This window comes from Homarus americanus, unplaced genomic scaffold (assembly GCF_018991925.1).
Source record: "Homarus americanus isolate GMGI-L3 unplaced genomic scaffold, GMGI_Hamer_2.0 scaffold22715, whole genome shotgun sequence".
In the NCBI taxonomy this organism is placed as follows: domain Eukaryota; kingdom Metazoa; phylum Arthropoda; class Malacostraca; order Decapoda; family Nephropidae; genus Homarus; species Homarus americanus.
The window spans coordinates 83175-98969 of NW_024753562.1; the positions used below are offsets into that span (position 1 = coordinate 83175).

The 15795-nt window shown below is 42.1% G+C and overlaps 2 protein-coding genes across 3 annotated transcripts; both read right to left on the minus strand.

The window, feature by feature from the left end:
• Positions 1-1820: 1820 nt before the first annotated feature.
• Positions 1821-5130, minus strand: LOC121855376. 2 transcript variants are annotated; one of them, XM_042350270.1, is made up of 3 exons: positions 3738-5130; positions 3121-3254; positions 1821-2699 (listed from the first exon to the last, which is right to left on the minus strand). In XM_042350270.1, the coding sequence occupies exons 1-2, from the start codon at positions 5017-5019 to the stop codon at positions 3241-3243; spliced, it is 1296 nt and encodes a 431-aa protein (XP_042206204.1). In that variant the 5' UTR covers positions 5020-5130; the 3' UTR covers positions 1821-2699; positions 3121-3240. The 2 variants fall into 2 exon arrangements, with proteins under 2 accessions (XP_042206204.1, XP_042206203.1); XM_042350269.1 differs by lacking the exon at positions 1821-2699 and having other exon boundaries at positions 3118-3254; positions 3389-5130.
• A 1159-nt stretch (positions 5131-6289) lies between these two features.
• On the minus strand, positions 6290-10652 carry LOC121855380 (glycine-rich cell wall structural protein-like). Its single transcript, XM_042350273.1, has 3 exons — positions 10550-10652; positions 9988-10066; positions 6290-6558 (listed from the first exon to the last, which is right to left on the minus strand). Exons 1-3 carry the CDS (start codon positions 10550-10552, stop codon positions 6368-6370), a joined length of 273 nt encoding a protein of 90 aa, XP_042206207.1. The 5' UTR covers positions 10553-10652; the 3' UTR covers positions 6290-6367.
• Between the last annotated feature and the right edge of the window lie 5143 nt (positions 10653-15795).

A 15795-nucleotide genomic window follows, 5' to 3' on the forward strand; every position in this document is an offset into this window, starting at 1 on the left:
TTAAATCCCATCAAGGTTATTATACACAGTATTTTCATGCAGGCAATTGCAAATGATGTTGCTCTAGTTGGTGGCTTGGAAGAAAAGTTGTAAATTATAGTGAACGAGTGTGTGTGTGAACGAGACAAATGGATATAAGAAGGTAGACACGAAGAAAAAAGATATTGACTTAAAGTATTTAGAATGTAGGAAGTGGGCGTACTTGAAATAACTGGGAGCGGATGTATCAGTACAGTACAGGGGGGATAAGGAATAACCAGTGATGATTTAACCAAGGTGCAGTCGATAGTAAGCACCCAAGAAATTAACAGGTACTGTAGTTGTATGTTCAATATTATATCATGAACAGAAGAAAAAATTACCATGGGACTGATTCCTATTCTGCCAAAATTGCAGTTTCCAAGCTGAAAGAGTACTCAAGATATTGTCTAGATAAGCGAACGAGAGATGAAAAAGGAACCAAGTACAGAACCCCTTTCAGAACTCATCCTCGGGATACATGCTTTGTGTAGCACCTGGGAACCAAAAGAGGATGGTGCACAATAAACGTTTATGGTAAGAGGGATGTACCGAGAAATTTTTTAGCCGACATCACTATACTAGTGTCGAGGAAGTGCTCTGGATACAAGATACAGTAGAGGAACAAATTTAAGTTGAATCTCCCGATAATTATTTTGGGTAAACAGCATGTCAAGATTCAGAAATAATAAAAATCAGATAAGAAAGGAAGTCATCGCATAAGGTGCAGATGAGGGTCTGTTTACGTAAGGACATACTGTACTTGTGTACAGTAATAGGCATAAACCAGACTTGGAGCCTCATAACTAACATAGTACAACAGCAACACCGATAACAACAAATGAAAGGAATGCGAGCGTGCTTGACCTAAATCCCTTTCTATTACCAATGTGTTGAAATAAGCTTACTTACCCCACCCTAAACACGTTAACCATTCCAATTTCTCTATTTTTTTATCATTCAAACTTTGGTCTCTCATCAGCCTGGTTATGCATGTAGTGTAAAAAAATTGATATGATTTGCCATTTTCTAAACGAGCCAAACAATATCATTGCCATCATAAAACCATATTTGGCTCTAAAAATAGATGGTAATCATCATTTTGCAGTTCATAGTTATATATACTGTATAATCAACGGCCTCACCAGCCCGGATTCCAACCCTCGACCTACTGGGTGGGACTAGGGAACGCTACCGACCAACCTGGTAGCGTTCCCTAGTCCCACCCAGTAGGTTGAGGGCTGGAATCCTGGCTGGTGAGGTCGTTGATTATATGTTCAAAGTCCGCGTGTTATATGGACTAAAAATGAAGTATATATACTGTATATTAAAAAACTGTTGTCCAGAAACTTAATCTCCTAAACTACTACAGTAATTTAGCGCTATTAAGAACTAGTGAATATCTTCCTACAATACAGTACTGTATTGTTTAAATTAACTTTTGAACATCACAATTATTACAGTACTGTACTGTATTATTCATGATGCATTATATTCAGATACCTGTATACACATAATACACTACACTTTTGACATGTTAACCCAATCTGCTTCATTTCATCCTTTACAAATTAAGGTGGTTACCTTGTACCATTCACAGTTCCTTGGAATATTAAAAATTTTCAAGACTACTGTTCCGTAATACACACACAGTGAATGGCAGACATCATAATAATAAGCACGGGATAAAACAACAGTTATTAAATGTTATACTGTATTCTACAAATTTTAATATTCCAGGTTCAATATTCCTAATCATTTTAAGTTAAAATTAAAACAAGGTAAAGAATTATACCAACAAAGTTACAATGAATTTTATTTTATAAAAATATGATTCTCGATATGAAAAATTATTTCTTTGTACAATGCGCACGAGGTATATACAGTTCACTCCATGGATATATTTACCATCCAATCATTTGCAGTGCAACTTAGCCATGTAGAATGCCATGTACACTTGTATCTCCCTGGAAATGCCATAACCATCTATACATGCAAATGTGAAACAAGAACACACTCTGTTCTACACCTGGCTTAGTCAGAGCCAGAACATTGAGACACTGGTTTAAACACCGGGTTGACTTAAAATAATCCGCAAAACATCCTTTGAACCACACATCCAAGGGTAACAATTATTATTCTGTAATTATCATTCTCCAAATAACAGTTTGCATTACAAGTCATACAAATTACCCAGTATACTGTAATGTCAATACAGATACATCAATATACTTGTATGCTGATTGTATCTATTTTCAAACAGATCTTACAAAATGTATTTCATGAATAACTATACTTTCATACTGAAATTACATAAAATAAAATTCATTTACACCAGAATTTTAATGAAAATATCATATATGAAATTGGCTATTAGCTAATACCCAGGGAGCTACAAGCTGAGAAAATATAAACAGAATTTTGGCCAATAGCTATGTATTTTCTGCAGATTCCTGTTTACTGAAACAAACCTCAAACAAGCAGGTATCTGAAATGAGCTGAATGTATGTTACTGCAATAATCACATAAAACCCATGCCATAAACAATTCAGGTTACTTTAGTCATTCAGGAATTAAATTTTAAATGTTAATGACCTGCAAATCTTCATGGCTAAGCCTACGGACTCACCCGACATACTTAACTTTTAGAAGAGCGCAGCAACTGGTGGCCAGCGAAGTAGCTGCAAGTTAAAAGACCTTTTCCAATAAGAAGATTCTTAACAAATGGTTGGATGGTTGAACATTGTCAGCACTTGGACCTCAAAAGTAAAAGAGCAACACAATTGTCTTTGTCTGATAATATTCAACTAGGCATTAACTATTACAAGTCACAACTATACAAGTCACCTTACACTAGCTCATGATAATAGCCCCATACATTAATTCTTATTACTACATAAAATTTATTTACACTTTGTTCAAGATATTAACTCCATACATTAATTCTTTTATTACATAAAATCTATATTTTAATTACAAAACTATATGTGCAATGGAAAATATCTTACATTCACTGCACAAAATAGCATTTACCTTTAGTGTGGCCATCAGCCTTGCTATCAAATCTGTTGGAGAACAAGATTTATTTTAAGAGATGCTTACCAAGAGAGGGGACAGGTAGCAGGGGGCTAGAACGGTGAGGTTGGGACGGGCCCCTGTCCAATTATAGGATCAGGGGGTCCCATCCCACCTGTGCCGTGACTCTGCTGCAGCCCATTCCAGTCACCTCCCGCTGGCTGTGGGGAAAAAAAGAGGAAAGCGTAACACAAGCTTACATACAGTCAGAATATGTCATTCAACATTTACTGTTTTGAACATTATCACATAATAAAACAGCTACTTCAAGGTGTGTGATTAAATCTATGCTCACAATAAATTCAAGTTAACCCTTCATTCCATAATGGGCCAGAAATACATTAAAACCTTTTTCAACAATTTGTCTAGGCATTTCCCTTAAGCATCTTGCACACTCCTTTACAAATGGTGCACAAAAGAGCCCAATATTTTTTTTTATCTTGATACAACCTTAAGGTAACTACACTTTTTTTCAACAACCACATTTCGGCATACAAGACTTTCAAGCAATATACAGTACTATAAATAAACACCGGTGTAGAACACCATTACTTTTCACAAACCAATTTTCTTTCCCGCTTTCTTTGCACAATAAGAACAATATTCAATGGTGGCTTCCTCACCATCCACGTGTAAACACATACCACTCGTAATAATATCGTCTTCACTTCCATTCGAGGACATGTCACCAAGGATCACACTAGAGGGGCTCAGTTTTCCGATGAGCGACGACAGCTTTGACTGATTCTTCAGAATGTTGTTAAGGTGCTTCACTTGCTGTTCGAGCTTAAGCTTAGCTTCCCTGAGACTCTCATTCTCCCCCGCCAGCTGATCACGCTCCCGGCTGACATCTTCCACTTTACGTTCCAGGTCTGCCATGCGAGCTTTCTTCATGTCCCGGTTGCGCTTTGCATTAATTGCATTTTGACGGCAGCGCTCCATATGTGGGTTAGGTTGAGGCTCAAGTTCATACGCTTTTCTCTTTTGTCCAGAGGAGGAACACTCACTGCTGTCAGATGTTCCAGAAAGGCGCTTCACCCGAAGTGACCTACACGGTTGCTCTTCTGTAGGGTTCGTCTGACTGCCATCTGAAGTTTCCGAGAGGCGTTTTACACGAAGTGACCTAAATGGGTGATGTTCTCTAGGGACTGTGGCTTCCCCACTGGAGCAGCCGGAAGTGGCCTGGTCTTGTCCCGGCACTGACTGGTGGTTTGTGGCTACCGCAGGTGGGATGAGGCATGTTCGGGTTATGTTAGCCTGTGTAAGGGGTCCCAGCTTACCACCCGAACGAATGGCTTGCATGCGAACCACTGGTGCCGTGGATCCCACCTTTGGGATCTTCACCAAGTTGTGGGATGGCTTCTGTAGTGACAAGGGAGCCACCATCTTGCTGACAGGCTGCTTCCTGGTCTTCACAACAATGCGGTAGGGGGAACACGCACCAGTCCCACCAGAAGTGACTAGAATAGTGCGTTTTACTTCTGAATCAGGAGTAGGTCGGGAAGATGGTGCAGAAGACCTCAATTCAGACCCACCAGGATGACTGGAGTGTGTTGGAGAGCCTTCAGCAGGAGAACAGGACTGCAGGTGGGGGTAGACGTCAGATGCGCTGGGATGCGATGGAGTGCCAGCTGGAAGGGAAACTGGCATGAGAGTCTCAGGGGTGTGACTGGGGACTGCCGACTGAAGCTCAAGCAAATCATTCTGATCAAATAGGTTGAGCAGAGGATCCCCAAGAAGGGCATTGCTGGAGTCAACAGCCAGCATGGCATCGTTATCCATGAGGCCATGGCTTGGGATGCCAGTATTCAACTCAATGTTTTCATCAATACCAAAGAAATCAAATTTGCCTTCACTCTTACCGTTGACATACATACTTAGGTCGTAAATCTCAGAAAACAGATCAACATTGGGCAAATCCGCCATCTTGTAGAGGGCTGGAATCCTTGGCCAATAAAGTCACCAGAATTTTATACTACCATAGTCCGTTTCACTTCCCCATGCAGAATATTATACTCCTGGATAATGTCTACAGTCACTTACATGGAATTTTTGCAGATATATGAACTTGGGGGGGAAAAATATACCAAAACCGGGGTACTCGTACCTGGTGCCTCCAAAGTCTCCCCAAAGTATGGCTATCGAGCGGCAGGCGGCAGTGTAGTCGCTCGGGCGGACGTGACATAAGAGCTAACTCGAGCCCTGGTTGGTCATCACCGACAGGCCGACTCCACTCTCCCGTCGGCTATTGGCTGATAATGACGTCATGGCCATAATGACGTCATAGCCAGATGTAAACACTGCTCACAAAACGTTTGGTCGACGACTTAGAGATGATGAATATAAAATAATAGATAGCTATAATTATACAAAGATTGATATATAGATGGATGTTTATTCACTATAATTGTCAAAAAATCTCTCACTAGTTAATCATTTACATAGACAGTACAGGTATACAATGGATAATTAAAAAGGTCAATTTAACCAACGGTAGCCCAGTAAGTTAAACTTTAACAAATGCCTAATTAATTATACTGTTTTTCATTTTATTACATAATTTGTGATAAATTTTCATATGGGAAAAGCTAGAGTGTATGTTCAGTTTTAGCTACCTCGGTAGTTATAATTATCACAATTGGCAACTGTCTTAAATCTTACAGTAGCACAGTATACCAAGATTTTGCTATTGTACAAAAGAACTGATGTAGTTTTTCATTGTTTATGGCAACAATATGTAACAACAGGAGCACGGAATTATTTTTATATTCATAAGAGTTACTCAAATCGCATTAAGTTGTTCTATTCAGTAAAATTTGCCTTTATTTTCACACCAATTGAGCATTTAGATAAATAGCACAGGTAATAATACTGTGCACAGAGTGGTATACAAAGAATGGTAAACAGTAAATTTTTCTACCATTTGCACTGTGCATTTGCTTTTCAGACAATATGAGAGAATCTATCAAACCCAGGTTAATCCTTTGGTGACATATGTTGTGGTAATGACATAAGGCTACAATGGGGAACTCAATAAACTCGGAAGAAAAAAAATCTGAAAATATAATGTGGTATGTTAACACTCTTGCTCAGCCATGTTATTATTATCCACTCTGTATCTGTGTTTTTCTGGCTAAATAAATTGTTTCAATTCAATTCTTGCTGGAACAATAGAAAAGGTCAATGAAATACCATGTTGTATAATTATTCTACCAGAGAAATCTTTATTCACTAAAAGACTAAACAATAGTTCCCTGTGTAATAAATACGCGGTTTATTTTCCAAATCCACCGCCTCCTCCAAAACCGCCGCCGCCACCACCTCCACGATGTCCGCCACCGCCGCCTCCTCCAAAGCCACCTCCGCCTCCACGGTGTCCTATTCCACCGCCGCCTCCAAATCCTCCACCACCACCACCTCCAAAGCCACCACCGCCTCCAAATCCGCCGCCTCCTCCAAAACCACCTGAAAAGAAAATCGTTTGGTTGATTTATATTACTTCTGCCTGTCAGCGTGACCACCAGACACGAAACTAAGCTTTTAAATGAAACATAATGTATAGATTAACGCTAAAGAATAGATTGACGTTCATGTGGAAATCCAGAGTTTAACACATACTGTATATCTGATGAAGAAATGAGCTGAGATGAAAGGGTTATTTAGATGATTTTTACGATAATTCTACTCCTGGGCAAACAAGAAAACATTAGGGAGGAGGAAGTTCTATTTACTGTAAAACGAGAATTCTAAACTGAAAATTAAAGGAATACGGGAAATGAGATACGTGATGAAAAGATACAAATGGACATTTATGACAGGTGGTAATGGAGTAAGAGCGCCAGTTTAGGTTAGGTTAAGTTAGGTTATGAGATATATGACAGCTGGTATAGGGGTAAAAGCGCCAGGGAAAGGTAGAGATTGGAATGGGTGAATGCTATTAAAAGCTATAATCAGAGAGAGATACAAAAGCTGGGAAGATTATAAAAGATATTTGGAGTCACTGGGAGAAGATGAGTCATGCTAGTAAAATTATAGAGCTTAACGCAGAGATCCTACACCTGACCCGTCCGTCAGAAGACTCTACACGGTGCTCCCCCACACCCGTCCCTCAGAAGACTCTACACGGTGCTCCCCCACACCCGTCCCTCAGAAGACTCTACACGGTGCTCCCCCACACCCGTCCCTCAGAAGACTCTACACGGTGCTCCCCACACCCGTCCCTCAGAAGACTCTACACGGTGCCCCCACACCGTCCCTCAGAAGACTCACGGTGCTCCCCACACCTGTCACCTCAGAAGACTCTACACGGTGCTACACCCGTCCCTCTCTACACACCCGTCCCTCAGAAGACTCTACACGGTGCTCCCCACCCCGTCCCTCAGAAGACTCTACACGGTGCTCCTCCACACCCGTCCCTCAGAAGACTCTACACGGTGCTCCCCCACACCCGTCCCTCAGAAGACTCTACACGGTGCTCCTCCACACCCGTCCCTCAGAAGACTCTACACGGTGCTCCCCCACACCCGTCCCTCAGAAGACTGTACACGGTGCTCCTCCACACCCGTCCCTCAGAAGACTCTACATGGTGCTCCCCCACACCCGTCCCTCAGAAGACTCTACACGGTGCTCCCCACACCCGTCCCTCAGAAGACTACACGGTGCTCCCCCACACCCGTCCCTCAGAAGACTCTACGGTGCTCCCCCACCCGTCCCTCAGAAGACTCTACACGGTGCTCCCCACACCCGTCCCTCAGAAGCTCCTCCCCACACCCGTCCCTCAGAAGACTCTACACAGTGCTCCCCCACACCCGTCCCTCAGAAGACTCTACACGGTGCTCCCCCACACCCGTCTCTCAGAAGACTCTACACAGTGCTCCCCCACTTTAACTATTCTCATTCGATTTGCTCCCCGACATATGCCAGTTGACCGAGAACATCTCCACTTAAGAACCTCTTGTGCCAAAAGAGGTTAGAACGCCTACAGCTGTCCAGTTTATTCTTTAGACGGGCAAGAGGTGATTTACAGAAAAGTTTATACGTACCTCAAAGGCCATTACTCAGTCAAGTGTTTAGTATCTTGAACTAGCGGATACCTGCCCCACTAGAGGTCACAGCCTCAACTTAAAGAAGCCACAAGCACAAAAACAAATTAGAGTTAATTCCCTTTGAGTAAGAGTTGTGAACTGTTGGAATAACCTGCCAAAGTACAGTATGTTTTGTGGGCTCCTTAACCCCTCGTGTACGGGGTCCTCTCTGAGCTGAATAAAATCTTCTAGCGTCAGCCAAATACAATCTCAAAAGTGGCGCTCCCGCAATGATGGGATTTAGCAACAGATTTGACCAAAACTGGCACATATTCAGCTACAGTCAAGAGTCCATACATGCTAGGGTTGCCATACGTCCGTATTTTCCAGGACATGTTCTCCATTTAGGTCTCGAAATCTTCATCCGGAAGTAATTTTTAAAATTCTTCAAAAGTCCGGAATTTCAGCTTCCATCATTTTCTCCGCAGAAAAAAACATGAAACTGCGATGACGAGAGAGAGGGAAGGTGGAAACCGTAGAGATCTCGTTCAGTTTTCGTCAGCTGATAAGTCACGTGTACGCCTGTACGGTGTTGTCAACTTAGCTGTCAAATATTTGATTGATAAGGGGGTAGAAGTTGATGATGTGAAGTGTTTTGACCAAGTTAGTAACCTGAAGCAGTTTGTGGACAATTACAAGTGATGAAGAATTTAGTAATCTGCCAACACATAAAAAGTGGACCAGATACTTTGAAAAATCAAAGAACTTTGAATGCAACTCGGAATTGCTAAGAATTGCACAATTCTTCTTTGCTATGTCATCTCACAATGCAAATGTAGAAAGAGTTTTTCACTGATGCAAAGTCAATGGACAAAGGAAAGGAACAAATTGAGTGTTGAAACAATGAAAGGCATTCTGACTGTACAGTACAACTTCCGAGAAACATCTTGCAGTGACTTCTATACCTTTCTAAAGAGCAATCAGCCAATACTGAAAAAGATCCGATCTACAGAAAAGTATGCATGGGCACATCAAGTCACACACACAGTGGGGGAAGAAGACTGCAGCTGAAGAAGATATTTAGCCTTAAGCAAAGGTAATTTTTTATTTTTATTTTTAAGATTTCTATACCATGTATGTTGTATATTAGCCTACATTAAAAACACAATGCAATACAGTACACCGATACTGGTATATATATATATATATATATATATATATATATATATATATATATATATATATATATATATATATATATATATATATATATATATATATATATATATATATATATAGTACTGCTTTGCAAATATGCAAAATTAATTGTCACGGCTGCTTCAAGGTTACATAGCGCCAAAGTGTGTGACGGGCTGGAGGGGGGTGGGGGATGTCTTCGGCAACGTCCTCTTTTTTTTAATGTTCAGATATGGCAACCCTAATACATGCTCAATGCTCGACAACAGTGCGTAACAAACATATGACCGGCCGGCCAGAGAGCTGCTCAGTGGCGGTGAGGATTAATAACAAATAGCAAGTAATGATAAACATGTCGGTGACCAGAGGGTGTCACAAACGACTCACCCAAAGGTTCCAGTCTACCCAGGAATCACACTCTGGACACGTCGTAAAAGTAGTTATCTTAAGACACATACCTAATTCTTGAATACTTCTCTTATATCTGTATTAATGTATATTCAGAGAAAGAAACGCCATATGTATTAAAGCCGAAATTACTTACTCTGTTTTCATTACTGTCTGTACTTTCTTATATATTTCTCCTTCCTTATTTTGGATTTCCAACTCTTTGCCTTAAATACCTCGCACAGTAGTGGACAACTTTCAGTGTACCTGTAGTTCCAGTACTCACCTCCACCATTATGATGACGTCTTCCGTCCACGGAGGCGAGGAGGACAGCCGAGGCCAGGAAGACGATGATGAAGGGTCTCTGTGAGGGACAACAAGAGGTGTGGCGTCAACACAAGTAAAGGTTCAGCCCCCGTGACACGAGGCAGCTAAGTCTTGTTCCTGTCCTTCCATAACAAGAAGCATCATGTTTTAAGAGAACTGAGTTATTTGTTTGTGAGAAAAAGAATGAACCATATTGTAGATGATTTCTGAGACTGACTATGACGCAACACTCTCAATAACAGCTTTACATTAATTGGTCTAGATAATAGCTATCTTACAACGCTGTACTCTGGACTTTACAACATATACAGGGTACAGTCACCATTAACTTTTAGTACAGTGAATAAGACTAACTCCTGCCAATAGAAATACAGATGTATTACACCAACAACAACGACTGGTGAGCCCATGAGGTAGACAAGTGCACTACAAAACTCTCAAACTCACACTAAAAACTGTTAACGTATAACGTGGGTTTGACTTACAAACTTGATTCTCACGTTACTGGGGGACTACTTACCATGTTAGCGGAAGAGCTAGGCGCTGAAGACCTCCTGAAGCTGCCGCGGTGACCACTGATGCCTCCTCCTGGTGACTAGCGCTATATATATGTGTACTACCAGACCGGCAAGCAGGTCATGAAGGAGGGAAGCCCGTTAGGTCAGCGGACAGCAGATGTGGACAGAAGGAGAGAGTCGTAGGGGCACCAGAGGAGGAAGGGGGTAGGGGCGCACTGGGATGGCGAGCGATTGTGAATGGTGGTCAAAGAATAAGACTCTTCTCCAGTGTGTCTTAATTATACACAGAGCTCCTCGTGATCACATTATAATCCCCTAGCAGTTTATGTTCCCGCCACAGAACACCGAGACAGTTTCTTTCCCAGTATATAAATTGTCCCCTTTAATTATTATTTATCAAATTATTTATTATTTTATTTGTAATATATTTACATGACTTGAAAATTAATGTAACAAATGTTCAATTAATTAAATAAAGGTTGAGTGTCCAAGAATCTCGTGATTATAATTATTCTTTTTTCTTTATTACATATATTAAAAAAAATCAAGAATGAGGATCAATTTACATTACAAAATAAATAAACTGTATGTATGGAGTGTAGATGCTGACAGACTGAATAAGAAGCTACTCGTATTAATTAAAATAGAAACAAGGAAGTTCGAAGCAGCAAGAAATCGGTCAGAGAACTGCATTGTCAGGCTTAAACGGTAGTGAGCCCGGGTAGTAGTGGCGGGAGGCCAGTGAACTCTACTTCCAGCGACACGATCGCCGCCTCTCATCAGTTCTGTTACCTGGGTTTTGGGACTCTGAGCTTCTACAGTACGCACAGTACAGTAGACTATTCACAAAATCCCGAAAAAATGTTTCAAAAAATAGTCGAAAAAAATATATTAAACCTAATTTGAACGGAATTTCTGGATCTGAAAAGTTCAAAAGGGAGGTAGCTTACTTTACCAGTCCCTGTACCGAAGAGTCACAGTACCTGGGAGTTTGATGGAGGGTGTGGAGGTCAAGGCGTGCTCTGGCAGGAAGGTTAGTGAACCCGCCTCAATACAGGAGTCAGGGCTACAAATTCTCACAACAATTTTGTTGAGGTTTGTAGCTTCTACTAAAATTATTCATTACATAAAGGAAATTTACAAATGAGGCATCGAAAATACAGTCGTTGGGGTGTTTCCAGATGACGAAACAGCAAGACAAACAACAGCAGTGGGAGTATGAATGTGGTCATGGAGGCGGGCAAACCTTCACTGCAGAAAATTTGAGGTTCCAACGCCTATAGCCGAGGAGGTCAGCGAACGTTCATCAAAAGAACGAGTTCTCTTTATGATATCATCTGGCTCAAAATATCTCTACCAACTATGACTGCTTTCCGTTGTTTCCTATACTGTTCTCCCAACTCTACCAACTATTTGGAACTCTTTGATTATCTCACTTCTTGCCACGAGTCGTTGCTATCCACACACCCCAACATCGAGATCCTCTACCTAGGGGATATCAATGTAGATCACAGAGAGTGGCTTGGCTCTGCAAGGGATGACTCAGGTGGAGCTGAGGCACTCTCTTTATCCTTACTTAATGATCTGGAACAAATAATTAAACACCTTAAACGTGTTCCAGATCGACACAATCAACTTACTAACATTCTTGATCTTTGTTTTACCTCTAACCCCTCACACTATTCATACTCAATTTCTGCCCCCTTAGGGTCTTCTGATCACAATCTTTTTTCTATTAAATCAAACTGGGCACGACCACCTTTCCCACCCCCTTCTAAACGCCAACTATGGCACTATCGGAGGGCAAACTGGCAATCCTTGCGAGAATTCTTCTACTTTCCTTGGGATGAATGTTGCTTTTCCACTCTGGACGCCTCGGTATGTGCTGACAGCATTGCTGGGGTTATACAGGGTGGTATGAGTGCATTTATCCCATCTTCTACCAAAACTTTCGCTTTATGATCATGGCTTGATCGCTCCTGCTCTCTTGCATGTAGGGAGAGAGATAGGGCGTATCAAGTTATGAAACTATCTCCTCCTCCTCCTATTACCCGTTCCTCTTTCATTACCTCTAGGAATCGTTGTAAGGCTATTCTTCGTGGGGCCAAGCGGAATTTTTTAAAAAGAAAGACCGCTGTCCTGACTAACTCTTCTTTTAGTAAATCCTTCTGATCCGTAACCAAAAACATTTGTAAAAACTTCTGCAATCCCTCTTTTCTTCCTCTCTTCCGACCTGATAACTCTATAGCCAACTCTCCCCCTGATAAAGCCAATCTCTTTGGCACCTTATTCTCAACTCTAACTCCACCTTAGACGATTCCAACTCTATCCCTCCTACCCCTACTTCTCCTACTGAACCTATGCACTTTCCTATAATCTCCACTCGTAGGGTTGCTGGTGTGTTATCCAGGTTGGATGTGAGTAAGGCGCATGGACCGGACGGAATACCCCCTCGAGTTCTGAGGGAGTGTGCTGAAGCTCTGGCCCCTGTGCTTGCTCGCCTCTTTCGCCTTTGCCTCAAAACCCAAACTTTTCCTTCTTCTTGGAAGCATGCCTCGGTTCAGCCCATCCCGAAGAAGGGTGACCATCCTAACCCCTCTAACTATCGCCCCATTGTCCTAACTTCATCCTCTCTAAGATTTTCGAAACTATCTTAAACTCTCATTTTCTCCGTCACCTTGAACGCCATTCTCGTTTGTCGGATCACCAGTATTGCTTTCGCCAAGTGAGATCTACTAGTGATCTGCTCTCCTACAGCACCCATCTTTGGTCATCCTCTCTTAGGGATTATGGGAAAACTTTCGCCGTAGCACTCGACATCTCCAAAGCATTTGACAGGGAATGGCTCAAGTCTTTGCTTTCTAAACTTCCCTCTTATGGTTTCTCTCCCACACTTTGTTCTTTAATTTCTAGCTTCCTTGAGAACCGATTCACGGCAGTTGTTGTCGAGGGATCGATCTCTTGCGCTTTCTCTACTAATAGTGGTGTCCCACAGGGCTCTCTTCTTTCACCTACTCCCTTCCTTCTTTTTATCAATGATTTACTTCACACTACGACTAATTCTATCCATTCTTACGCTGATGATTCTACTCTTCACCCTTCTTCACATTTTCCCCTTCCCCCTAATTCTCATACTAGATCTGTTTCTAGAGCTGAAATCATTACATCTATCAATGCGGATCTGTGCAACATCTCCGAATGGGGAGGTAGAAACTTGGTTAAATTCAATAGTAAGAAAATTCAGTATTTACCAATTACACTTTCCAAATTAGATTATCTCCCACCAATCACATTTCAAGACGCAGTCGTTCTGCCAAATTCTAAAATAGATATGGTAGGCCTCACCACTTCCTCTAATATATCATGGATTAAGCCACGAGCTGACTACGTTGTTCCTCGAACACTTTTACAGCTAGGGACCCAAATTCGCCGCAAACAGAGAGAAACTCGGGAAGCAGCCATCCCCCTGGACTCCCCGCCCACCTGGTACGATGTCCTCCGTAAACTTCCTGACCTCTTGTATGTCTATGGGAAAGGGTCGCGGAAAAGGGACGTGATTGCTGCCCGTATCATCATTGGGTATGACTTTGCTTGGGAGATTGGTATCCCCGCATCCCCTGAGCAATGCTCTTGTGCATTATGCAGAAGACCCGACAGCCGCCCCCTTATCCTCTACCTCCTGAGATGTCCCCACACACAACGCTTCCGTGATGCCTGCTGGACCATCACTCCTCGACCCCCTGACGGAGACACGATGATCCTCCCCATACTGGCCAGATACTATGTAAATAATATTGATAATGTGTAAAAGAATATCCTTCCTTCCTCAGGGTTTAGTAAGCCCCTTTATAATATTTATACTATATATACTTGTGACACTTGCCAGATGCTTCTGGTGTCATTGTACAGGGGTACCTAGTGACAGCACTAGGATCCCGCTTCCTCTATCAAGGAATAAACTATTGAAATTGATTAGGCCACACATCCTCAACATTGCTAAAGCTGCCTCCCGAAAGCTGGGAATGCTGTACAGATGCCGTAGCTTCTTCACTACTGAAAAATTGCTTCAAGTATATAAGGGATTCATTCGTCCTAACTTGGAGTACTGCTCATATCTGGGGTGGCTCTTCTTCTGCCCAAGTGTTAGATCGGGTGGAATCAAAGGCATTTCGTTTTATTAACTCTCCTCCTTTAGTTGATAATCTTTCTTCCCTTTCTCTTCGCCGCAGTGACGTTTCACTCTCTCTCCATTACAGGTACTTTAACGGGCAATGTTTGGTGGATTTGACATCCTGTGTACCGCCGACAAGACCGTGGGCTCGTCTTGCCCGCGGTGCCCAACGTTTCTCTGTGGATGTCGGTCACACAAGAATAACCCGTTATAGTACATCCTTCTCTCCTCACACAGCCAAACTGTGGAATGCTCTGCCTTCTTCTGTGTTTCCATACTCATACAATCTGTCTCACTTCAAAAAGCTGGTTTTCCGGCATCTTCGTGGTGTAGATTAATATAATCGTTTTCTTTTCTATTTTTAATTTCTATTTATTCTTATTTGTTCACCCCTCCCCCCTAGGTACCGTTGTGGGTCGATGACCTGTGCCCGGGTGGGCTATTCCCCGTAAAAAAAAAAAAAAAATCTAGCCGTCCCCGGGTAGTCGACCATGGAGGACTTCCAGCGCTGCAGTCTCAGAGTAAGGCCATGGGCTCTCGGTTCCTACAAGGAAGGTTCGCGTTACCTGAGAGCTCTATGTAGAAGTAAAAGAAAACAACAACAACAACAACACCGAAACAGGCACACAGAGACGTCTGTGAACCTTCTTCAGAACAGAATCTTCACAGCACAAAAGAACTAATTCTCGAATCTTCTCACATTATACAGAAAAGGCAAAGACACAGTCGTCGAGTGAAACAGAGACTCGGTCGTACAGTAAGGCCAATGAACCTGTCTAGATCGGTACTTCACATGTGCAAAATTGCAGAGAAAGTTTTTGGACTCTCGGCTCCTATGCAGAATACTTGGAAGTCAAGGAGAAAGGAGAGTTCTAAGAATCCATCAGACTTTCCACAGAGAGTCTGCGTTGTGCGGTACTTGTCGTCGGAGGTGAGGCTGTAAGACGATCACTGAGTCCACCACGTCAGAGAGCCACATTACTTATTCTGCCTCGACTTCTGCTTCAACATGCCATATACTGCACCTGTCCGACTTAGGGGCTAATGTGTTTTCCTATAGAGCAAATTTTGCTTTAG